The sequence below is a fragment of the Aedes albopictus genome, chromosome 3, assembly GCF_035046485.1.
Source record: "Aedes albopictus strain Foshan chromosome 3, AalbF5, whole genome shotgun sequence".
Lineage (NCBI taxonomy): Eukaryota > Metazoa > Arthropoda > Insecta > Diptera > Culicidae > Aedes > Aedes albopictus.
The window spans coordinates 37,413,521-37,440,602 of NC_085138.1; the positions used below are offsets into that span (position 1 = coordinate 37,413,521).

General features: G+C 42.3%; 1 protein-coding gene across 1 annotated transcript in view; it reads right to left on the reverse strand.

Annotated features, from left to right (window-relative positions):
- Window positions 1-14,827, reverse strand: part of LOC109419295 (juvenile hormone esterase) — a 39,993-nt gene extending 25,166 nt beyond the window's left edge. The window contains exon 1 of the mRNA XM_029868120.2: window positions 14,068-14,827. Coding sequence (XP_029723980.1) covers window positions 14,068-14,268 — 201 coding nt within the window. The 5' untranslated portion in view covers window positions 14,269-14,827. The remainder of the gene's footprint in view (window positions 1-14,067) is intronic.
- Window positions 14,828-27,082: the final 12,255 nt, after the last annotated feature.

A 27,082-nucleotide genomic window follows, 5' to 3' on the forward strand; every position in this document is an offset into this window, starting at 1 on the left:
AAACCCTTACGCAGTTTTGTACACCGTCCATCGTTGCTTTAATCAGTCTAGTCAGCTTCCCAGGAAAGCCGTTTTCGTCCATGATCGTCGTTTTAGGTGACAGATGACGGAAGATGATCTGGGATAGCACTTTGTAGGCAGTGTGGTAGAGTCTTGATGAATATTCGTACGCACTTCGTGCGCACCCGATTGAACTCATCCCGTCCACTTTGTTGCGCATTACTTCAGTCTCTCTGCTACCATGCACGCGTACAGTTCATAGTCCTCCGCAGCGCGTGTGATATCAATCTTGAACCTATTAGGTCGTTACCACAGGCAGCATTCAAAATAGTGATCGCCCTGAAGTTCTCACATTCCAAATGGTCGCCTTTCTTGTAAATGGGACAGATTACTCCTTCTTTTCACTCCTCCGGTAGCTGTTCGGTTTCCCATATTCTGACTATCAGCCAATGCAGACAGGCGGCCAACTTTTCTGGGCCCATCATGATGAGTTCAGCTGCGATACCATCCTTACCAGCTGCTTTGTTGGTTTTGAGCTGGTGAATGGCATCCTAAACTTCCCTCAGCGTGGGAGTTGGTTCATTTCCGTCCTCCATTGCACTGGCGTCGTCGTTTCCTCCGTTGCCGTGATCGAAGTGCTGCATCCACCTTTCGATCACCTCACGTCCGTCCGTCAAGTGGCCTCCGTCTTTATCCCTGCATATTTCGGCTCACGGCACGAAGCCGTTGCGGGATGCGTTGAGCTTCTGATAAAACTTCCGTGTTTCTTGGGAACGGCACAGCAGTTCCATTTCTTCACACTCCGCTTCTTCCAGGCGGCGGTTTTTCTCCCGAAAGAGGCAGGTCTGCTGTTTCCGTTTCTGTTTGTAACGTCCCACGTTCCGTCGAGTCCCTTGCTGCAGCATTACCGCCCTCGCTGGGTTCTTCTCCTCCAAAACCGTTCTGCACTCCTCGTCAAACCATTCGTTCCGTCGATTCCGTTCCACGTACCCGATGGTACTCTCGGCTGTGTCGTTGATGGCTGCTTTCACTGTACTCCAGCAGTCCTCTAGAGCGGCCTCATCGAGCTCGCCCTCGTCTGGCAACGCGGTCTCGAGATTCTGCACGTATGCTGAGGCGACATCCGGTTGTTTCAGTCGCTCTAGGTTGTATCATGGCGGTCGATGGTACCGTACATTGATGATGACGGAGAGTTTTGGGCGCAGTATGACCATCACCAGATAGTGGTCGGAGTCGATGCTGGCGTTACGATAGGTCCTAACGTCGATAATGTCGGAGAAGTGCCGTCCGTCAATCAGAACGTGGTCGATTTGAGATTCTGTCTGCTGTGGTGATCTCCAGGTGTAACGATAAGGGAGGCTGTGTTGGAAAAATGTGCTACGTATGGCCATATTTTTGGAGGCGGCGAAATCAATTAGGCGTAGGCCATTTTCGTTCGTTTGCTCGTGGGCGCTGAACTTACCAATCGTCGGTCTGAATTCCTCCTCCTGCCTGGCCTACCTGAGCGTTTAAATCTCCTATGATGATCTTGACGTCGTGGTTTGGGCTGCGATCGTACTCGCGTTCGAGCTGCGCGTAAAATGCGTCCTTGTCATCATCAGTGCTTCCGGAGTGTGGGCTGTGCACGTTTATTATGCTGAAGTTGAAGAATTGGCCCCTTGATCCTCAACCTGCACATTCTTTCGTCTATCGGCCACCATCACGCGCCTCTGCATATCACCCATCACGATGAAAGCTGTTCCCAGCTCGCGTGTGTTGCCGCAGCTCTGGTAGATGGCATGATTACCTCTAAACGTTCGCACCATGGATCCTGTCCAACACACCTCCTGCAGCGCTACGATGTGTGTGTTTTTGATTTTTAGAGGGACTTTAACCTTTCGGTCATTCGTCCCTAGCGCTACGATGCCGAACCTGCGGTCCTTCAGTAGATCAGCGAGTATGCGGGTGCTCCCAATGAAGTTGAGAGATCGGCAGTTCCACGTACCGAGTTTCCAATCGCAAGTCCTTTTTGTTCGCTGGGGTCGTTGCCGTTGGTCTCGGTTCGTATGATTCTGTTGCTGATTTTCCGTTACAATGGTTTTTTTACGGCTGGCTCGTAGGGCCTGACACCAACCCCTTACTTTCCGGAGGACCATAGTGCACAGTTGAGCTTAGAGTCCTTCCCTGGACGTAGATCAGCCGCCTCTAACATGGGGATCAGACGCTGTTGTGAGCCGCTTCTCCTGGAGAACAGACGCTCAGGTTTGCCGAAGCAAACCCCCTCTTCCCTGTCAGCCTACGACTAAAGTTCCCACCGGAGTTGGTTACCCGATCTTCCCTAAGGTTGCTCATAGTTTCCGGCCGGTACCGCGAGGAGGTAGGGATAGGAGTTGCTGGGTAGAGGCTAATGGATCACAATGGGATCTGAATTGAGCAGCATACCCAGCCTTTACCCCGTTGCATCTGAGCCCCTCAATTTGCATCGCGGTCATCCCGATCCGCTTTTAACAACTTATAGCGCGGTCATCCCGATTACCCTCCAGCAACTCACAGCGTGGTCATCCCGATCCGCTTCTAAAGCTCATAGCGCGGTCATTCCGATCCACTTCCACCAACACACAGCGCGGTCATCCCGATCCGCTTCCAGTAACTCCGGTCATCCCGATCATCACTTCCAAAGCTCATATCGCGGTCATCCCGATATGCTTCGTATTGCCCGACGTTTTGGCCTTATGTATTTGGCCTTTTTTATGGTAAAACTGACTGTCGTTCTTCGTTACATTGATAGATGCCGCAATTTTTATTTTGGGCTTGAATGCGATATACCTATTATCAACGACCTGGACTGTACAGCGAATCTTAAAACTCGTAAAATTTGTAACAAAATATAACCAGTTCCCATCTAGAATCAAACTAACCCGGCATCGGCTATAAAACTCTAGAATGAGAAAACTTACGTCGTCGCTCATTACAGCATACAATTAAGTCTTTCCATTACTTATTAAGTTGACACTGTGCAGTGCAAGTAGTGCAAAGATCACCAACCCCCAGCATCAGCAATGCTGCAGGCATTGCATTCATATTCAGCTGCTCGATACTCGTTTGTCAACTGAATGAAAGTCAATGAATATTTGTAAACATCTTATAAAGTGTTAAATTGCTGATAAAATATTAACGTTTCGATTACATTTAACGGTGCTTTACACAGATCTTTCCCCATTTGATTGTTGTGGAGTGTTTTTGGAAGGAATCGTAGCCATAAACGTAGGTAATTATGAAGATGTTTCTCGATCGGGTTCATATTCAATGACTACGAATTGACTGACTGTGTGAAGAGGGAGAGCGAAAATGAATTTGATTGTTTTGAATATTCAGTGCATAATCATTCAAATTCGTGCTGTTTTCAGTCAATGACTATGAAAATTTTGCGCCCTGGCAGGCTGCAGCTAAATACCGCTTGACGTGTTCTCGTCCTCGTCTCGACAACCGTCGTCGTCGGCGTCGTCGTTGGTCTGCTGCCCAGTTTAACATCATTCATCAGAATAAAGTACTTTTCAACTTGTTTTCGCTGTTTCGCTAATGAAGAGTGGAAAGTTGTTCCGTTTTGGCGGAGGAGCTGGCATGGATGGTAATGTAATTTAGCCATTTTTGCTTCTCCGCATTCGACCAGCTCGGCTCGGGACTTTTCCCAGCTCGAAACATTATCCTCCCAAGGGACGAGTTCCGTAGCGTGGCGTTTATCCCGATGGTCGTATAGTCCGGTCGGTGTTGCTCCAGTCAGCATCCAAACCGAAGAGGGGAGCGAGGTAGTCTGGTGCATCTTGTGGTGAGAATGAGACCAGCCAACAAACTACATGGCCACCGGTGGGCATAGATACGAACCAAGTAAGGAAGGTAAGTAGACGAACTGCAGCAAACATGCGGTAAGAGTGCGGTTAGTTTCAATTAATTAACGCCATAGGAACAAGTTTCGCACTTTGGTCATGAGGATTTTCTCGGTTTGACCGCACGGCCCTGGCCTTTGGGACCTATAAACACTTACAGCTTAAAAGTTTCGCTCGTTTGTTGAAAGTGCTGTTGGAAGATCCCCAGCCTAAATGGTCTTGAAAGTTTGTTTGATGTTTGTTGGAGAACTTACTCGACAAAGCCACAAAATCAGTGTGGTCTGTAGAGCAATCGTTGACCATAATGATCTAAATAATTTTATTAATATTAAGTAACAAACAGTAACAATTCAATTAAAAGTAAGTTTATAGCGCTTTATACAACATTCGGTCAATGTTTAGGAACATGTTTTATCAAAAATGAAAACTTTTCAAACAAGTACATTTCATTTTTTTTTTCTTTTTTATTTAGGGATTTTCTGCCGTAGGCAGGTTCATCCCGAAAGTACAAGTACATTTCATTCTGGTATCTAATTGTCACTTACTTACCTTACCGGTCAGGCTAAGGCCGGGGTGGCCTCTGCTGTACATAGTAGCCGCCTCCATTCCACTCGGTCCATGGCTGTTTGTCTCCAGTTCCGCACTCTGCGTAGGGTCCGCAGATCGTCCTCTACTTGGTCGACCCACCTAGCTCGCTGCGCTCCACGTCTTCTTGTACCGGTCGGATGACTCTCGAGAACCATTTTAGTCGGGTTGCTATCCGACATCCTGATGACGTGACCCGCCCACCGTAGCCTCCCGATTTTCGCGGTATGGACGATGGTTGGTTCTCCCAGCAGCTTATGCAGCTCGTGGTTCATTCGCCTTCTCCACGTCCCGTCTTCCATCTGCACTCCGCCGTAGATGGTACGCAACACCTTCCGTTCGAAAACTCCAAGGGCGCGTTGGTCCTCTGCACGTAGGGTCCATGTTTCGTGCCCATAGAGGACGACCGGTCTAATCAACGTTTTGTAGATGGTTAACTTCGTGTTACGGCGAACTTTATTCGATCGTAGAGTTCTGCGGAGTCCAAAGTAGGCACGATTTCCTGCCACAATGCGCCTCTGAATTTCTCTGCTGGTGTCGTTGTCGTCGGTCACCAGTGAGCCCAAGTACACGAATTCTTCAACCGCCTCGATTTCATCACCGTCGATATGAATTCGGGGTGGCGGGCGCGGTGATTCCTCCCTGGAGCCCTTTGCCATCATGTACTTTGTCTTCGACACATTAATGACTAATCCGATTCGCCTGGCTTCACTCTTTAGTCGGATGTACGTTTCCGCCATCGTCTCAAATTTACGAGCAATAATATCAATATCATCGGCGAAACCAAGCAGCTGAACGGACTTCGTGAAAATCGTCCCACTCGTGTTTATCCCCGCTCTTCGTATTACACCCTCCAAAGCAATGTTGAACAGCAAGCACGAAAGACCATCACCTTGCCGTAACCCTCTGCGAGATTCGAAGGGACTCGAGAGTGTCCCTGATACTCGAACTACGCACATCACTCGATCCATCGTCGCCTTGATCAACCGTATCAGTTTATCCGGGAATCCGTATTCGTGCATAATCTGCCATAGCTGTTCTCGATCGATTGTATCATACGCCGATTTGAAATCGATGAACAAGTGAAAAAAAAAATCTAATTGTCACAAAAACCTTTTTGCTTCATTCAATGATTTTCCAGGTGCGTACTTCTCTGATAAAGTTTGCAGTGTTAACTAGAACGAACTCAACTGAACCAAGCCATCTACGATACAAGGTTCAATTTATATTCACATCAATCTAGAACCACAATCGGAATTCAATTATATCTCAGGTCAGGTTTATTGCTACCACTTAATCGATAAAAAACGGAAATTTTATATTCACTGACAAACTGCTTTCCTGAGACAACACAAATCACGTGTCATTGCTAGCGCAGACCAAACACGTCAATCAAGTCATGTTCGATTAGTGCGCATATTTACGACAACACTGTCTAATATGTCACAGTTTGAAGTTGATTGCTCGTATTTTGCTGTATCGTTGCATCTCGAAGTACACCGTCAGTGGCCCGAAAAAGAGGTACGCTCGTTGTGCACACTACCCGTCAGGAGTATAGAGTCGGTTTCATTGCTGAACCTGAACCTTAAAGCATTACAGCATTGAGAACCTTTTGATGTTGGATTTACAGCAATACCTGTTCCATACTTTTGGAAAGTAGTATACGTAATACGTTACCTGTTGACAGCACGGTACATGACACCGGTGAATGAATAATGGATCAATCATCTTTGAGCTGAGGTGTTTGCAGGGGTGTTTGATTGATCAGTGCATCGAACGTTACTCGGTGAATGTAAATTGGTTTTTGGCCAATTTTTAAAATAAATTTGTCCAGAAGAAATTCTAAGGTTCTTGTAGAATAACCTGCTTCTGCAAACCTGAGCGTCTGTCCTCCAGGAGAAGCGGCTCGCAACAGCGGCTGATCCCCATGTTAGGGGCAGCTGATCAACGTCCGAGTGCCAGGGTGCCGAGTGCCGCTCAACAATGCGCTATGATCCTTCGGAAAGTAGCGGGTTGGTGTCAGACCCTACGAGCCAGCCGTAAAAAAACCTTGTAACGGAAAAACAGCAACAGAATAATACGAACCGAGACCAACGGCTACTAGCCCAGCAAACAAAAAGGATTTGCGATTGGAAACTCGGTACGTAGAACTGTCCATCTCTCAATTTCATTGGGAGCACCCGCATACTTGCCGATCTACTGAAGGACCGCGGGTTCGGCTTCATAGCTCTGCAGGAGGTGTGTTGGACAGGATCCATGGTAGAGGTAATCATACCATCTACCAGAGCTGCGGTAACACTCGCAACAGCTTTCATCGAGATGGGCGATATGCAGAGGCGCGTGATCTGCTGTTGGCCAATCGACGAAAGAATGTGCAGGTTAAGGATCAAGGGGCCGATTCTTCAACTTCAGCATAATAAACGTGCACAGGCCACACTCCGGAAGCACACTGATGACAAGGGCGCTTTTTACGCACAGCACGAACGCGAGCACGACCGCTGCCCAAGCCAGGACGTCAAGATCATCATAGGAGTTCTAAACGCTCATGTAGGCCAGGAGAAGGAACGAGACGGACAAAAAATTGGATAGTTCAGCGCCCAACAGCACTCAAACGAAAACGGCACTCATTGATTTCACCGCCTCCAAAAATGTGGCCATACGTACGACCTTTTTGCAACACAGCCTTCCATATCGTTACACCTGGAGATCACCACAGCAGACGGAATCGCAAATCGACCACGTTCTGATTGACGGACGGCACTTCTCCGACATTATCGACGTCAGGACCAATCGTGACACCAACATCGACTCCGACCCCTACCTAGTGATGGTCAGACTACGCCCAAAACTCTCCGTCATCAACAATGTACGGTACCGGTGACCGCCTCGGTATAGCCTAGAGTGACTACTTAAAATAACCGGATGTCGCTTCAGCATACGCGCAGAATCTCGAGGCCGCGTTGCCAGACGAGAGAGAGCTCGATGAGGCCCCTCTAGAGGACTGCTGGGGTACAGTGAAAGCACCCATCAACGACGCAGCCGAGAGCACGTGGAACGGAATCGACGGAACGAATGGTTCGACGAAGAGTGCAGAACGGTTTTGGAGGAGAGGAACGCAGCGCGGCCGGTAATGCTGCAGCAAGGGACCCGGCAGAACGTGGAACGTTACAAACAGCAGAAACAGCAGACGTACCTCTTTCGGGAGAAAAGTGCCGCCTGGTTCTTCGGAGTGTGAACAAACGGAACTGCTGTGCCGTTCCCATGAAATACGGAAGTTCTACCAGAAGCTCAACGCATCTCGCAACGGCTTCACCTGAATGACTTGGAGAACGTGAATCACGAGAGATCACGACTACGGAGGAAATGACTACGTCAAAACGGCAGAGGACAGAAATGCGGATTCCCGGATAAACTGATACGATTGATCAAGGCGCCGATGGATCGAATGACAAATTGAGCTTACTTTGGACTTTGCAGAATCTACGATCGAACAAATTTCCCCGTAACACGTAGTTAACTATCTAATAAACGCTGATTAGACCGGTAGTCCTCTATGCATGGACTCTACGTGCAGAGGAACAACGCGCCCTTGGAATTTTCGAACGGAAGGTGTTGCGTACCATCCACGGCGGAGATGGAAGACGGGAATTGGAGAAGGTGAATGAACCACGAGCTACATCAGCTGCTGAGACAACCAACAACCGTTCACACCGCGAGAATCGGGAGGCTACGATGGGCGGGCCGAGTCATCAGGATGGTTCTCGAGACTCATCCAACCGGTACAAGAAGACATGGTGCGCAGCGAGCTAGGTGGGTTGATCAGAAAACATAGTCTACGGTACTCAAAAAGCCTCGAAGCACCCCTTGAAAATTCATGGCACATAATTTGGATGATCTAGGTCATGCAAACTACTCTGGAATTCATTTTCTTAAGTTCTACAATATCTACGTCTACCATCGTTTGTGTTCACTCTGTTCATGAAATTTAGTCATGTTGATGTCCATTAGACCTCGCAATGGACTTATCCACCGATGAACCGAATTCATCGCGGTCCGAGAATTTTGACACTAGAGCGGGGCCGTTCCAATCAGAATTGGACGATTCTGATTGGAACAGACCCCGCTCTAGTGTCAAAATTCTCGGACCGCGAAGAATTTGGTTCATCGGTGGATAAGTCCATGCTATGAGCAACTTGATATTGTGGTAGTTGGACATTTCGTGAAATACAAATGGCCTCCAATACTCTTTGAAGTTTGGGTTACGATATCTACATACTGTATCATGCTTTAGTTGAAAAAAATAATCGTAGAATGAATTCTATACTGCTGATGAACCCTCAGTGCAGAGCTGGTATGCTTTTGGTACATTCATGGGATGTTCTAAGCTTTCCAGACTATTTTGGAATTAGGACCTTCAAGGTCTACAGGCTCTACTCTTGTTTTTCTTCACTCTATTGGCATAATTCTTTCACGATTGTGTCTGTTGCACCTCATTATGTTACGAGTATCTCTATTTGTTGCTATTTGGGTGTCCACTGGCTAACAAATGGATCCAATGTATTTTGAAGTATGGGTCGCAATATCTGTAAATCTTAGGATATTTTTATTGTAGCGAATGTTCGGGGAATACAATCTACGCTACTCTTAGAGCCTCAGAGTGTAATTCTAATAAGGTAGCAACATTCATTTGGTGATCTAGGTCATCCAAACTATTCTGGAATTAAGACCTTCAAGCTCTACAAGCTCTACTCTTGTATTTCTTAATTTTATCGATGTAATTTTTTCACGATTACCTCAGTTGTATCTCATAATATTTTGAGTATTTCTTTGTGTTACTTGTGCATCCACTGACATACAAATGATCTTCCATGATTACTTCAGATGTGCCTCAGAAATTCATCGTGATGTTCTCCGAAAACACTTCTACGAGTTCCTAGGGAATGCTTCAGGACTTCTCGTGAAATTCTTCAGGAGCTTACCATCATTTTCTTGAAAATTTTTCAGAAGATATGTTAGGATTCCTTTAGGATTCCTCAGGAATAACTTTGAGAACCTTTCGAAAAATCCGTTAGTTCTTCGGGAATTCCTCCGTAAGTTCCTTAGGATTGCTTCGGAAATTCCCCGAGGATTCTACGAGAGTCCCCCGAGGATTTCTCCAGGAGTTCCCTGAAAACTCCTCAAGGAAGCTTTCCCAAGAGTTCCTCCAGAAATTTATCCTGGGATTCCTCCAGGAAGTTTTTCAGGGATTCCTCCAGGAATTTTCCTATGAATTTCTCCAGGGATCCCTCCAGCGATTTCTCTTCCAGGGATTCCGTCACGGATTCCTTCAGAAATACCCCCAGGGATTCCTTCGCGAATTCCTCAATGGACTCATCCAGGAATTCATTCAGGTATTCCTCCAGAGCCCCTTCAGGAATTTATCTAAGATTTCCTCCAACAACTAATACAGGGGTTTCTTTAGGAATACCGCAAGGGATTCTTCCAGAAATTCCTCCAGGAATTCGTCCAGAGTTTCCTCCAGAAATTCCCTCAGAAATTTCTCCGGAAATTCCTTCAGGAAGTCCTCCAGGAATTCCTCTTATAATATCTCCAGGAACTCCCCCAAGAATTTCTCCATGAACTCCTCCTAGACATTTGCCTAGAATTCTTCCAAGAATCTCTCCAGAAGTTCCAAAAACTCATACTTGACCTTCCACAAGAATTTCACCCGAGGACCCTCTAAGATTTCTGCCAAGAATCCCTTCATGAATTTCACCTGGAATACCTCCAGGGATTTTTTTTTCAAAAAATTGCTTCAAGAATTTATTCGAAACATTCTCCAGAAATTCATTTATGAATACCTCCTAGATTCTCCAGGAAACCTACAGAAATAATTCAAGAAAATACTTCTGATACAACTCCAGAGATTCTTCCGAGAATTCCTTCAAGGATTTCTCCAGGAACTGCTACGAGACTACTCCCAAGATTTCCTCCAAGAATTTCTCAAGGAAATACTCCAAGAATTCCTCCAAAATTTTCTCCAAAAAATCCTCCAGTACTTTTTCTAAGAATTTCTGCAGATATTCCTCCAAGAATCCGTCCAGGAATTTCTGCAGAAATTCTTTCAAAAATTCCGACAGGTTCTCTAATATCAATTTCTGCAAGATTTGCTCCAATACTTCGGCCGAAAATTCCTCCAAGAAATTCCTACAAGAATGACTGATGGAATTCCTGGAAGAATTTCAGGAGGAATCTCAAAGAGGAATTCCGGGAAGAACCCCTATTGGAATTGCTGGAAGTATTCCGGGCTTACTTGTTGAAATATCGCTCTCGATGATCTCATTCGTCTAGTACCTGGTGATAGCTAGTTACCATACCTGCCGGGTCGCCGGATTCTAAAGTTCAACACGGTAGATTACCGAGCTCAGATCTAACTAACAACGAGATAGAGATCTGATTCGTTGAAATCTCATGATTCATCCATGAAAAGTCCTGGAAAAAATCTTGAAGTTAATCCTGTAATGGATGTGCGAGAGTTCGACTGTTGGATCTATATTCTAGGTTAGGAAAATTCGGCTTATCAGTCCTTTTTTCTCTAGAACGATAACGGTTTTCGATTCGTCCCTACGTTTCGGTAACGGTTGTTACCATCTTCAGGGGAAAATTAGTGGAATCGTTCTTTGTTTGGAGGCTTTGCTGAGCATTTGTCTATGGGGTTTTTTGGTAGTTGTACATGCGTACTTATTGCTATGTTTTTTCGCTAAAATTCGGTATTTTTAGCACTTTTCATATTGGTTAGTTTGCATGTATACACAAAGGCGCGTGCCGCAAAATTTGGCCAAATCGGAGGTTCGTTTCCGTTTTTGACTGTTTCTCAATGATTTGGGCATTGTTTTTATAACTCTTTTAGTGTTTTGAAAAGCTTAAACCTTCAACTTTCCATTAGTGGGTTCATAATTTTGATTCTTGTTCGTTAACACTGCGGAAAAACGCTGCATTTATGTAAACGGTCGGCACCGGGCCCAGTGCGCAAAAGTGGCATGATTTACGAAACGGCAGATAACTTTTGAAAGAAGAAAAAGACATCTCTAATTTTTTTATATGTTATGTATAAATGTCCCAGCTTTCAATTGATGCAAAAATTTCGAAAATCGGTGGTTACCCTCATGGTGAAAAAAATGTTTTTGTATAAAAATCTAAGATGGCGGCCAAAATCAATATGGCCGACCCAACTTTTTATTATTGTAAAAAGTAGCTCTATCTCTCCTCTTTTCAGCATCATTTCGTTTTGAGGTGGTTTTCGGTGAAACTTTCGAGTTATAACGGTTTAAGTGAGCCACCATTTGACCAAAATCGAGGGGTCTGCAAAAATTGTTGTGGCTCTAACTAACGGGGGGTCCATCAATTTGAGTAACCAAATGCATTTTTCTTACTTTTTAGGCGAGGGCTTTCAGAAAATCGGCACCTTAAACATTTTTGAAGACAAGGTGTAAATAGTGGGCCGGTCTCAGCGAGAATTACCCAAATATTAAAAAAACTATAAAATGATTCGTTTGCTGCATGTAGTTGAACAAAACAATATTTTTTAATCGAAAGAAAAATCCTGAGATCCTGGAATTCCCCAGAACTCTGAGAAGTATTCCTATATAGTACTGGGATGAATTCCCGCAGACTGGTGAGAGAAATTCTTCCAGAATCTTTAAAGAGACTCCTAAAGAATTCTGAAAGGAGTTCCTGTACAATTATGAGTGAGATTTCTTCGGAATGCTGAAAATACACCAGAATCCTGAGCGACATTATCTAGAAAAGAAAGCAAAACTCTTTCGGTATTTTGATAGGAATTCCCTCTGAATTCTATTAGGGAGTTTCCTAGAATCCTGAGAGAGATAACACCATATCTATGATACGGATTGTTTCAGAGTCCCGAGAGGAATTCTCCCAGAATCATGTGATAGATTGTCTCAGAATCCTAAGAGAAGCTTTCCCTTGGGATCCTCCCAAAATGTTCTAGAATCCTAAGATGAATTCTGCCAGAATTTTGATATTAATACCAAGAGCGGTTCTTCCACATTCTTCAGATAAATTGTGAGAGATTCTCACAAAAATAAAAGATATTCGGATTCCTAAGATGAATTCCCCCAGAAATTTTAAAGAAATGACCCTGAATCCTGAAAAGGGTAGCTTAGAACCCTAAGAAGGATTACTCCAGAATCCTGAGAAAGGTTCCCTTAAAATACTGGGCGGGATTGCCAAAGAAACCTGAGATATACTCTCACAGAATTCTGGGAGATAGGACCCCAAAATCTTCCGAAGAATTCCTCCAGAATCCTTTGGGGTATTCTTCCAGAATTCCCAAAATAAGCTGAATGGAATCCATTAGAATGCTGAGGATAATTCTGCCAGAATCCTGTAATGTATTCCTCAGAATTCGAGTGATCCCAGCATCTTGAGAGGGATCATAAGAGGGGTAATTCCAGATTCTTGAGAGAAATATATCTAGAAATCTGATAAGGATTCTCCCTGGAAGGGATTATGAAAACTTCTAGAATGGACTTCTGCAGCATCCTGAGAAGGATTCACTGGAATTCGGAGAGGTATTCTCACATAAAACATAAAATTACACCGGAGATTCCTGAAAGACATTCCTCTAGAAGCTTTGAAAGGACTCCCCTAAACTTCTGAAAAGGATTGTCCCAGAACTCTGAGAGTGATTCCTCTTGAATTATTTAAACTATTACACCAGAATTTTCCCATAAACTTGTCAGGGATTCTCCCTGATTACTAAGAGGGATTCTCCCAGAATCCTGAAAGGGATTTCTGGGAGCAACTCTTCCAGAACACAGAAAACACAATTCTACAGGGATTCTCGTAGAATGCTGAGAAGGATTTCTTCCGAACCCTAAGAGGAATCACAAAATCTATGCGAGGGATTCTCCAAAATCCAAATTTCTCTAGAGAATTCTGCCCAGTATCTCGTGAAAGATTCTTCAATAATTAATAATCCTGAAAGAAAGTGCTCTAGAATCTTGAAAAATATAGCGCCAGAATTCCAAGGATTTTTCCAGAATCATAAGACAAGTTCCCCAGAATCCTGACGGGGATTACCCCAGAAAGCCGAATTTTCAGATACTTTGGGGAAGAGAACTTGGTAGACAACGCACAGTTTTTCGTGATGGAATCGTTGCTCTCATGTGCGGGGTGCAATCAATACTTGAGCAGTGCGTAGTAGGCAAAGCGATATAGTTCTGCTCAGATAGCCAGGCTACCATTGATTGAAGTGCTTGCTTCGGCTAACTTATCGTTAGCTATCGCTTGTCGAACTCAAATCGAGGTGGATAATACAGCAAACTTAGTTGTCCACTCTGTATGGACACCTGGTCATTCTTTTGTCACTGGAAATAACAAATGTGATTCGTATCGCGTATATCATATATCTGTAACAGTTTTGAATTATGTTGCCAAACAAAATTTTCATTGTACTGAGCGATCTCTAGTGATGGCGAAGTATCTATAACTAATCTGTCTAAGCAGCATTGTAACATGCAGATCAAAGCGTTGACTGGCCACTATCGACTCAGCTATCAGATATTGTGTTAGTGACAATATGTCTTAGCCTCTTAAGCCCCTTGAACACACTCACCTTAAATCTCAGCTCTCCAACTGGTGGTTTCGCATAGGGTACTCCCAAAAACGCCAAAATCCCTCGGCCACTGAACGAACTCAGGTACCTTCCAACGAGTGTCCCCCCATGGGGCAGCGTAACTTTCAGCCGCTCTGAAGTCCTTCCAGAAACCACAGCACCAAAACTAATCACCACCAAAGCCACAGCCACCAACTTCATTTCGCACCGTCACGTCAACGTCTCACAGTTCACGACTGGCACTGATTCTTAACGCAAAAATCACACTTTGATCCACACACCGGCGCCCCAGCCAGCAGTTTCAACCCGCACGCGCAATATAACCGGTTCCTCCCAACACAGTCAGCCTCCAAAGCATTTGGCACTAGGTCGCCTCCACGCGTCCGAAGATTACACAATTTTGCCTCTTCTCGCGTTAGGGCGTCACGTCACGGCTGCGTCGCCGGTAATTAATCAGGCTTTCGGAAAGCCCAAAAAGTCCCCGAGCCAGCAGCACCACAACTAGCGTTTTTACCGGCGGCGGCGGCGACGGCGGAACGCTCGTTCGAAGGAGACAAACTATACTGCGATCGCGAGGCGATCGTGGCGCTAGTTTTATACGGCGATCACCGATAGATAACTTACTTCCCCCCAGTCAACAGCCCCGGCAACACCTCGACGAGAACTCTGCGCTCTAGACGGGGCCCCAACCCTACGAGAATATGGAGATTTATGTCCGCAATGCAAATGCGAGATGCGGGAGGATTTCAAGATTTGCGGAGAACGAGGTGTCACAGTAGAACTCGGTTCGCCTGGAAACGATTTCGATTTCAAATTCATTGATAAACAGGTTCGAGTAACACGCATACAGTATTGTTCAGAATTCATTTGACAAATTGTTTTTTTTTTTTTGGGTAAAGTATTTTGGGCTTATGAATAGCAAAAGTCCCACAATGAATTCTCCAAGTTGATCGGTCAGCAACTTAACAATCACGTTCATTGCAGAATTTCGTCCCAGTGTTGGTTGGGACGTTAACAGAACTGGCTCGATGGCCCTCCGGCGAGACAGGAGTGTTGGCGTAGGCCCAATAAGCTACCCGTAAAAATCCCCATTGCGAATAACATAGGCGAAAATACGACTCGATACAATCGGCAAAGACCCGACGAGATAACATAGAATTGTAAGTCACTAGGTTTCGCAGGATGTGACAGGATAATCTACGACGAACTACATCCCCGCAACTTCGACATCGTGGCGTTGCAGGAACTTTGTTGGACTGGACAGAAAGTGTGGAAAAGCGGGCATCGAGCGGCTACCTTCTACCAAAGCTGTGGCTCCACCAATGAACTGGGAACAGGATTTATATTGATACGACCGCGAATGACCAGGTGACAGCCGATCAACGCAAGGATGTGCATGTTGAGAGTTAAGGGCCGTTTCTTCAACTACAGCATCATCACTGATCACCTGATGACGAGAAAGAAGCGTTCTACGCCCAAACATACGATGGTTGCTCGGCCCATGACGTGAAAATCGTTGTCGGCGACATGAACGCGCAGGTAGGAAGGGAGGAAATGTACAGACCAGTAATCGGGCGAAACAGCCTGCACGCCGTATCGAGTGTAAACGGCCAGCGATGCGTAAGCTTTGCAGCCTCCCGTGGTATGGTAGTACGAAGCACCTTCTTGCCCCGCAAAGATATCCACAAAGCCACCTGGAGATCACCCGAGCATCAAACAAAAAACCAAATCGACCACGTTCTAATCGACGGTAAATTCTTATCGGATAAAACCAATGTCCGCACATACCGCAGTGCGAATATAGATTCGGATCACTACTTAGTAGCTGTATGCATGCGCTCAAAACGTTCGACGATTATTACCACGCGTCGAAGTCGAACGCCGTGACTCAGCCTCGAGCAGCTGCGTAATGGTAAGTTTCCAGTTCCCAAGTAGAGCGCTCAAGTAAAATTCCTCCTTTTTCCGTAAGTAATTTTGACATTTGTTTAACCGACAGCATTTTTACGAAACGATGCTGTAAGAAGGATGTGAAGAAAAGGGCACTGCATACGGCGGTTGCTAGATAAATTGTTCGTTGTTCGTGTGGCGTTTCGTGACCTTGTTGTTTACGATTTGGACTTAGAAAATTTTGTTCGTTTCCTCAGGAAGTGTGATTGAAATTTAAATTTAATTTTTGCGCGCGTATGGGGAAAATCCAGATAGTGAGATTTCAACGCCACGGTGTCAAAATCTCGATTTTTATTGAACTTTCATGTACCTAGGATTTTTCTTCGGAAATTGTTAGAATTTGGGCTATATATTCATAATCGGAAGACGAGAAAATATTTTATCGGTGAAAATTTTCCCATACATTTTGTATGGGACGTTTTTTGGTTAAAATCAGTATTTAATTAATTTTAGTATGGAAAATAGCCAAAAACTTAGATAAATCAAAATTTCCCCGATGGAATATTTAAAACTTTCCAATTATAAAGTATAGCCAAAATGCTGACTTTCTGTCCGAGGTACATGGAAGTTCGATAATAATCGAAATTTTGACACCGTGCAACGGAGTTCCAAGGGAAATGCTAATGAGAGACGCTGGGATTCTGAGGGAACTTTTAATGGGTGTGTGAAGAATTAGCCTAAGCTAAAATTCACAAATAAAAAGAAATTAAAAAAAAAAACTTTCAATGGTATTACAGCGAGAACTATGGTTGGATACTAATTATAAATTCTGCAATATTGGAGTTCGGACTACGGTGGGAGGAATTCGGCTGGGACTCTGACGGTTACCTTGTGGAGTTTTAGATGAAATACGAGGTAGGACAAAGCTTCACGGGGAATTTAATGAAGAACCACGAAAGATTCTTTGTGATGAATCTTTTGTCATTCCGTACGATGGTTTTTCTTTGGGGTTTCACAGAAAGTCCTCTTGAATTTCTTCCAGATGTTCCACCGAAAAATCCACCTGAAGTTCGCAGGGGATTCTTATAAAATGTCTCTGAGATTTTCATTAGAAGTTCTACAAAAAATCCCTCCGTGAGTTTCATCTAATTCAGGATTTATTTATTTTGTTTTTTTTATTTTTTATTTTGGGATCTTCTAGGAGTTCCTTCAGGGTTTTCTCCAGAGGTGTTTTCTAAGATTCTACCAGGAGTTTTTTCGAACTATTCTACAATAATTTCATCCGGGATTTCTTAAGTATTTTTTATCCGGGGTTCACTCAGATATTTATTCGGAGATTGCCGCAGGAATTCCTTCCGGGATCATTTCAGGAATTCCTTCTAGGATTTCTATAGGAATTCATTCTTAGATTCGTCCTGGAGTTCCTTCAGTGATTCTTCCAGAATTTCTTTCTAAGATACAACTTTTTGAGATTCATCTAGGTTTTCTCTGGACGTTTCTCATGTGAATCCTCAAAGAATTTCTTTTGTAATTCCTCTAGCTTCTTCCGGGATTCCTCCAGGAACTCCTTCTAGGTTTCCTCTAGGAGTAAATTCATGGGTTCCTCTCACAGTTTCTTCTGGTATTTTTCCAGGATTTTCTTCTAAGATTACACCAGGGGTGGCATCAGGGACCTCTCCAGAAATTTTACCCGGGGTATCTTCCGGGAATTTTCAAAAGTTCTTTCCGGAATTTCTTCAGAACTTCCAGACTCCTGGAAAATAAGTCAAGGTTCTTCCAGGAGTTCCTTCTAAGATTTGTCCAATAATTTATCCAGGATATCCTTCCGGGATTCCTCCAAGAAATTCTACTGGGATTCCTTGCAGATTACATAGTTTGGAATTCATTCTGGAAGTTTCTTAAATTTTGCTCATGGAAATACTCCAGAAGTTTTTTTTTATTCTTCATGGAAGTACTCCAAGACGTGCTCTTGAGTTCCTTATAAAATTCCTCCAACAGCTTCTTAAGGAATATCTCCAGCAGTTTTGCAGGGAATATCTACACGAGCGATTTCAGTGATTCTTTCAATAGTTTCTTCCCAGATAAAAATCTGAAGACATTCCAAAAGGTTCTGGAGAAATCATAAAAAAACTCGTGAAAGAGTCCCTGAAAGAACTTCTAGAATAATTTCATATGATTCTTCTGGAGGAATCTCGGAAGGAATTTCTAGAGAATTCCATGCAGGAACCTCTGAAGGAATCCCGTATGGAGTTACAGGAGTAATCCTGGAGAGAACTCCTGGAAGTTCTGAACAAATCCTAAACAAATTGCTGGAATAATATCTGAGGGAACTCCCTTAGGTATCCCAGAAAGAACTCCTGGACCAATCCTGAATTAATTTCGAGAGAGATCTAGGATGGAATTTCTGGAGGAATCCCTAGCAGAAATTCTGAGGGAATCCCAGAGCAATTCTCGTAGGGATCTTGGAACGAATTATTGGAATTCAGAAAGATTTCATAATAAAATGGTAAATGACTAATTTTTTACCATTTATACTATACAAATTTCATCAAAATCGGTTGAATATTGGTGGAGATATCGTTGAAACAAGAATTTTGCCATTTGAGAAGTTTCTTCACCGTTATAGCTCTAGATTCAAAAATACTGAACCGATTTCAATCAAAACTGTTCTGTATGTAAAGTATACATGTAGAAATATTGTGTAAAAATTTCATTCAATTTGATCTAGCCGTAATAAAGTTATAGCCGTATATGTGGCACTAAGTCACAATAATCAAAAATGTTTTTTTTTTGTATCGTGACATTCACACAGTTATAACTTGAAAAGTTTTCAAGCAATTTGGCTAAGAACAGTTTTTATAATGGTTTTACAGTTTCAAATGCTAATAAAAATCGGAGCAGTCATGACAGTTGTACAAACAAAAAAGTACACACGGAATAAAATGGTTAAAATGTAGCTAAAATATGCCTTGAAGCGATTTGAGTTTTGAATACTAGAAAAACGTATTGAACCGATTTTAGGATTTTTTTTACCAGTTTATTGATACTCTGTTAAGAACTTCGAGTCAAATTTTCAGACGTCTTGACGAGTTACATCAAAATTATAGCCTTTACAATTTTTAAAACGGATGAGAAAATTTGCTAAAATCTTATTTTATGATATTAACAATATCTGCGCCAATACCAAACTGAATTTGTTGTCATTGTTATGGTATTAGCTACACATTATGTATTATTCCTGATCAAAAAAATATTTGATTTTGTGAACGCAATCAAAAGCTACATTATTTTCTGTGTCCAAATTTCATCGAATACAGTCTTTACTTCTCATGGTTCTAGTGCACCATAGAACATTTTATTCAACAAACGAAATGAAATGATTATGATGCAACAGTTTTTAGAATCATTGTCTCCTCATCAGCTAAACTCAAATGCTATTTACTTTTTTCAATAGTCTAACTATTTATAAACAATTCAGTTTTGGGGTGTCTTTATAAATTTTTAAACTACGTAACGGCAAATTATTCAACCTCAAGAAATTCAATTTCGTGTTCAGATACAGCCATGCTGAGAGACGACGGAGTACACATTTTAGAGCGACACGGCTAAATACTAATGCACACTGTGATCGCGCAGGCGCGAAAGGAGCACCACAAAGAAAGAGAAATGTCCCTTTTACTCACGGAATAATGGGAATAATACATCGACATATTATTCCGTACGGAAAATCAACAACATGACTGACAGCATCGCATGACAGTGCCATCTGTTGGCAAATCTTTCTGGCTGTGAATTACTTATCAACTGCGAACGCCTAAGTAATTTTGATTGCAAAAGTTTTACGTGAGCATTACTTGTCCTATCCTTTTACACAGTACTTATCAGGTGGAAACCAGCCATAACGTAGAATTGACTCAAGCTACGCGCAGCAGTTAGCAGTGGCCCTACCAACGGAAGAGCAGCTTGGCGCAGCTACACTTGAAGATGGCTGGAGGGACTTCCGATCCGCCATAGGTAGTACCTCGGCTACAGCACTAGGCTTCGCGACTCCGAATCACAGAAACGAGTGGTACGACGGCGAATGTGAACAGTTGAAAAACGAGAAGAATGCAGCATGAGCGAGAATGTTGCATCACCGTACGAGAGCGAATGAGGCACGTTTTAGACAGGCGCGGAACAGGCAGAACTCAGTCGTTCGGATGAAGAAGCGCCAGCAGGAAGAACGAGATCGCGAACCGATGGAAGAGCTGTGAAAGTTCTACGAGAAGCTGAACCGCTCGCGCAGAGGGTTTGTGCCACAAGCCGACATGTGCCGAGATAATCACAGGAATATACTCACGAGCGAGCGTGAGGTGGTCGAGAGGTGGCGGCAGCATTACGATGAGCACCTATGGCGGTGTTGCAAGCACCGGTGTGGTAACAGATCTAGCAGTACGTGCGCAGGACGAAAGATTTCCAGCCCCTAACCTGCAAGAGATTGAAGAGGAGGTTAGCCGGTTGAAAACAACAAAGCCGCTGGAGCAGATCAACTACCAAACGAGTTACTAAAACACGGTGAAGAAGCACTGATGAGAGCACTACACTGGGTCCAGTGGCGTAGCCAGAAATTGTCTCTGGGAGGGGTTTTCAACAATCAATGGTACCTTTTTCGATTTGACACTTACTTTTTGTAAACAGTAATGAGCAATTGTATTTGTCGTTTCAAAATAGCGGCGCAGCCGAAAAAAATTATCGTCGCAAAGTGCTTTCTTCTAAAAATTTGTTCCACATATTTTGGCTCTTTAACCCTAAAACCCCCCCGTGGCTACGCCAGTGACTGGGTCATTACCAAGATTTAGGAGGAGGAAGTATTACCGGAGGAGTGGATGTGTATTATGGTGGCCCACACTTATATGAAAAACAAAAATTTCGAGAAATGCCAAGTCTTACCTTTTAAATCAGTTGTTTTGGACTCCCAGGAGCTACGTTCAAAATTTGAGCAAAATCGGTTGAGCCTAAGGGGGCGCTCAAAACGCTTGAAGTTTGTATGGGAAAACTTGGCCAAATGTATGCAGAAAATTTAAGCTTTCGAATTTTGCCGCTAGGTGGCGCTGTAAGCGGTCAATAAATAAACCCTTTGGTATTATTGTAGGTGACTATATGCCAAACAACTTTGTCGAAGACCGCGAAGTGATCCGACGGCTGTGAAAGAAGTTATACCCTAGGCAAAGTGAGTCAAAGTATTGAGATTTCATTATTGATATTATTCCTTTACATGTATTGGAAAAACAACAAAAAAGTTTATCCTCACTTTACCTAGGGTATAACTTTTTTCACAGACGTCGGATCACTTTGCGGTCTTCGACAAAGTTGTTTGGCATATAGTCACCTACAATAATACCATTGGGTTTCATTATTGAACGCTTACAGCGCCACCTAGCGGCAAAATTCGAAAACTTAAATTTTCTGCATACATTTGACCAAGTTTTCCCATACAAACTTCAAGCGTTTTGAGCACCCCCTTAGGCTCAACCGATTTTGCTCAAACTTTGAACGTAGCTTCTGGGAGTCCAAAACAACTGATTTAGGAGGCAAGACTTGGCGTTTTTCGCATTCCTTTCCCTCCCTGCATTCCTTTCGATATTATTCCATAGAACTTTCCAGAAAATCCTCCTGTAATTCCTTCCGGAAAGTCTTCCACGGATTTCTTTTGAAAGTTCTTCGCTACCATGTATCGTTTCAGAATTTGCTCTAGAATTTCCACCAGAATTTCCGTTAGAGGATTCTCCAAAAAAATCTCAACAAATGCATCTTAATACAGCTTACATTAGTTTTCTTAAAAAATCACCTCAAGAATCCGTACGAGAATTCTTTCTCAGAATCATCCACGGATTCCTTCAGAAAACACAGGAAAATCAAAGGTTCCTCCAGAAATTTCACCAAGAATTTCTTCAGAAAATCTTTCACAGACTCCTCCATAAGTTCTTACATATACAACTTCAGATATTCATCCAGGCGTTCGTATAAAAATTTCTTCAAAGTATTCTACAGCGATTAGAAATTATTTCAATGATTTTGTAGTAAATTTTCATTGGTTTCTTCAGAAAATTTTCTAGATGTTCCTTAAGAAATTCCAACAGATTAGTTCAGGAATTGTTCTCGAGATTCCATTGAAATTTCACACAAGAATGTGCCCAGAAACTTCTGCAGAGATTCCTAAAAAAACCTGCAGAAATTTTTCCAGATATTTTGGTAATAACAACTTCAGTGATTCAGGCAGGAATTCCTCTAGAGATTTCTGCAGAAGTTTAAAGAGAGATTCCTTCAAGATTTCCTCCAAATATTTCTCGATGTATTCCCCCAGACATTTATCCGGCATTTCCTCTAAGAATAACCCCAACAATTTCTTCACGGATTTTTTAGGAAAGATTTTTGCAAGAATGCTTTAAGAAAATCCTCCAAGAGGATTTCTCTAGAAATTGTCCTATAAATTAATTATTTTTCTAGGAATTCAGCCAAGGGTTAACCGAGAAGTTTCCTCAGAAAGTTTTTAGACATTCCTCCTTGGATTCCTTTTGAATTTCCCGGGGATTTTTTTTCTGATATTACTCCAGAGGTTCAAAAGTACTTCCTAAGATTTCTGCAGGGATTTTACTGAAGATTTCTTCACTACCAAAACTACATGCACCCAAATGTGAAGTTTTGTCGAAGTGTACTCATCCGTTCATGGAATGATAAGTTCAAGCTGACACTTCAGGCAAAACTATCCGATTGGGGGAGAGTCCGCCTTCCTGATCACAGAACCCCTCAGGGTTTCTTTCAGAAATTCTTGCTGGGATTCCCTCAGAACTTCCTTTGTGGAGATATTTTTACCTTCGGAGAATTCTTCAGAATTTTAGAGATTTTTTTAGAAATTCCAGCAAGTGATTTCTTCCTAACTTCTCCGATGGAGCTTCCCAAAGTTTCTACACGAATTGTCCGAAAAAAATCGTTCGGTGTTTTTTTTAGAAATTATTCTAGCGGTTGCATCAGGAATATCTCCAGGGAAGGCTTGAGAAAGCCCTGTACAATTTATTCGGATATTTCTCCAGGGATGTTTTGAAGCTCTTCCAAAAATTTCACAAAACTACCAAAGAATTCTTAAAGTAATCTATGAAAGAATTTCTAAGAAATTCATGAATGATTGTTTAAAGAAATCTCTAAAAAAAAACTCCTGGAGATACCTTGGGAAAATTTCTTGAAGGAATCCTTGGAAGAACTCCAGGTGATACCTCTGATGGAATTTCTTATACAATTACTGAAGGGATTTGTACACAGACATCCCTCAACTACTTCCTGGATAAATTTCTGAAGGAAATCCTGCAGAAACATAAAAAAATTGAGGGCTTCTTAGAGAATCACTGAAGACATAAAAAAATAATGATTGAGATTGATGGCATCTTTGAAATAATACCTGGAAGAACTGAAAAACCCTTTGCAAGTATACATAGAAAAATTTCTTGAAAAAAAAATTATTAAAAATTCCAAAGAACCAATTTTGGAGTCATTTCTGCAGGAATTGTTAAGAGAATCTTTGGAAAAAAAAATTTCAGAAGGAAGGTCTGAATAAATTCAAAGCAATGCCTGGAGAAATACCTAATATTGGAGTAGCCCTTGGAAGAGCTTTCAAAGTATCTATTGAGAATTTGCTAGAGGAATTCCCAAACAAATGCCCGTGAAAAAACCTGAACAAATGGAGTAACACTGGTAGGAACCTGGGGTGCAATCGAGGGTGCAATTCAAGCAATAATGTCTAAAAAAGTTTCTGAAAAAAGCTTGTATTTCAAAACGAAAACCCTAGGGAAAACTTTGAAACAATCTCCAAATTATTGCAATTTTTTTCCTAGAATTGCATCTTTTGAAGAAATTTGTTGAGAAATATCAGAGAAATCTCAAAGATAATCTCTTAGTAAAATCCAGGCCATATTTCAGGAGGAATTTCTTCAGAAATGTTCGAATAATTACATGAAAGAAGAAAAACATGTACTAGTTATTTAATGAATTTCCAATAGAATCCGCTATCGAATCCCAGGAGGAATTTTGGAAGAAATTTCTGAGGAAACCCATGGACTAAATTCAAAATTAATCTTTTTTGATATTTTTTGGAAAATTCCTGAAGAATTGAAAAAGAAACTTTCTGTGGGAATTTCTGAAAGAATAGCTTAGGAAATTTTCAAAGAAATCCATGGACAGGGATGCATTTTGAAGGGATACAAAAAGGTATTTTAAGTTATCCGGTGAGTATCTTGTTTCGGTAAACATTTCAGATTATGTTGGAAATTCCTTTGGGAATATCTTGGGGATTTATCAAGGAATCCTCAATGGAATTTCCGGTGGTTTCTCTGGAAGTAATCCTCGAGAGTTTTCTTGGAGTTTGAAGAGAAGAGTTCGCGCGAAACTCATAAAAGGAATTCCAGCAAGAATGTTCCTTTCGCGATAATTACAGGAAAATTTCGTGAAATAACAATGCATGGAAGAGCTTTCCTGGAATAATTCCAAATAAAGCGCAATAGTAAAGTCATTTCATTGCTCGTAAATTTGACACGATGGCGGAAACGTACATCCGACTAAAGAGTGAAGCCAGGCGAATCGGATTAGTCATTAATGTGCCGAAGACAAAGTACATGATGGCAAAGGGCTCCAGGGAGGAATCACCGCGCCCGCCACCCCGAATTTATATCTACGGTGATGAAATCGAGGTGGTTGAAGAATTCGTGTACTTGGGCTCACTGGTGACCACCGAGAACGACACCAGCAGAGAAATTCAGAGACGCATTGTGGCAGAAAATCGAGCCGCAGAACTCTACGATCGAATAAAGTTCGCCGTAACACGAAGTTAACTATCTACAAAACGCTGATTAGACCGGTAGTCCTCTATGGGCACGAAGCATGGACCCTACGTGCAGAGGACCCTTGGAGTTTTCGATTGGAAGGTGTTGCGTACCATCTAAGGCGGAGTGCAGATGGAAGAAGGGACTTGGCGAATGAATCACGAGCTGCATCAGCTGCTGAGAGAACCAACCATCGTCCACACCGCAAAAATCTGGAGGTTACAGTGGGCGGGTCACGTCATCAGGTTGTCGGATAACAACCCGACTAAAATGGTTCTCGAGAGTCATCCGACCGGTACAAGAAGAAGTGGTGCGCAGTGGGGCGAACAAATTGGTCAAATTTAGTCAGTAAATTTATTAATAAAAACTAAACAATAAACGACTTGTCAACTTTTTTTGTACGCTACTGTCTCACACGGTTGACTGCAAATATTCACATCCATGCGAGTACGAATCTAATTGCATCTAAGACCCCTTGTGTCTGATGGTTGGAACGTGTTCCGCTACTAATCGGTATATGGTTCTAAATCTGTCCTTTTAGACATGAGCGGTAAAGTATCATAACAGCAAACTAGTTTGCTATCCGGTTTTCGAATGACGGACAATATTTGATCGTGCAGAGATGTAGGCCATAAAAAAAAGGCGAAGGCGTCTACATGTGTGGATTATTTGAAATTCTTCGTCTAAACCTACCTCAAGTGAGCAACTAGTACATACCTACCTAGTGGGCATTCTGAAGGGGTTATACGACGACGTGCCAATAATGCTCACCGAACGTTGATTAACGTGCTGCTTTGATGTACTTCACTAGTGGAAGTTAATTGCACATGTCGTGTGAAATAGGTAGCTAATGGTGGTAAAACGATACTTATTAACTATGGTGGAGACAATGACCATCTCATTAAGCCGGAAAAGAGCTTCTAGTTACAATAAGTGCTACCTCTCAAATGTGACAGTGCATACTTGCAATATTGACGAATTTCGCCCCAAATCGTATTCGGAGTTGGCAGCACCCTCTCAGATTACAATGAAACTTTCTGGGTATGTACACCAAGACTAGATAAGCCACTTTGCATACTTAGTTTCTTCAAAATTTATCTGGACTGACTTTTGAAAAAGGCTAAACTTTTTTTATGGATTTTTTAAAAATGTTTTTAATCAAAAAATGACTACTCCTACAAAAAAGTGTTGTATGGGTGATTATCACAAAATAAGTCAAATTTTAAGAAAAAAATACTGAAAAAAATCCAAAATGAGCCCTACACTGAAAAAAATCATTTCTAAAAATTCAAAGTTGATTTAAAAAAAACACCATTTTTGATTTTGATGAAATTTTGTCTCAAGACAGGTAATTATGTTCCCTACCAACCGTCCATACATCACAAGATGGGCACTTTTAAGGAAAAAAAGTTTTTCTAACAAAAACTTTTTCATGTCCAAATTATTATTTTTTCAGTGTCTTTTTTTAAAAACAAACTAAACCAGTGAAGGTTATCTAGTAATCTCAAAATGCAATGAAACTTATTGTGTCATATGCGACAATGCAATGCACTCATATTCACGCAGCAACACTCTAGAAGTACGAAACAATATACAATTAGAACACGCATTTCATACGTGCTGCTGTAATTTCTACCCAAACGTTTCTACCCCATGTTCTTACCTAATATTAGGTAAGGCTATTTATTAGATTCGAACTACCTAATCGAAAAAAAAAACAAATCAAGAGTACCTAAAGCAAATATGAACAAAACAAGAAAATGAATCGGTATCATTCAACGTGTTACTTCTCTTTGGTTATTAAAGGCAGTTCTGAAAAGTAATGGATCAATCGTATAAATCAAAATTCAACAAATTCAAGTGCAGTGCAAAAATAAACAATCCAAAGTGCAACCGTCATAATCTACGGGGCATGTCATTAAGATTGATAGATAAAATTCATTCCATGGGATATACACATGAAATCGGCGAATCGATGAGTATTTGTGAGTCATGTCGTGGATTGATAAGTCACAACAGAAGCCCGAATACGAAAAAACGCCGATCGGATGGAAACGACGAAACTATGCAACCATCATTTAGTGGGCAGCAACATCATGATGTTCCAGAACCAGAACCGTCAACGAGTGGTCAACAAATCGAACATGAGCTGGGTAAGTAAGCCTTCAACGTGTTAGCTTCTTTTATATAACTCATTTTGCAGCTCGTTGCAAAACTACATTTTTCAGTATTCCTCGTATTTATCCAACCCGGCAAGCCTCGTTGGATAAATGTACTAC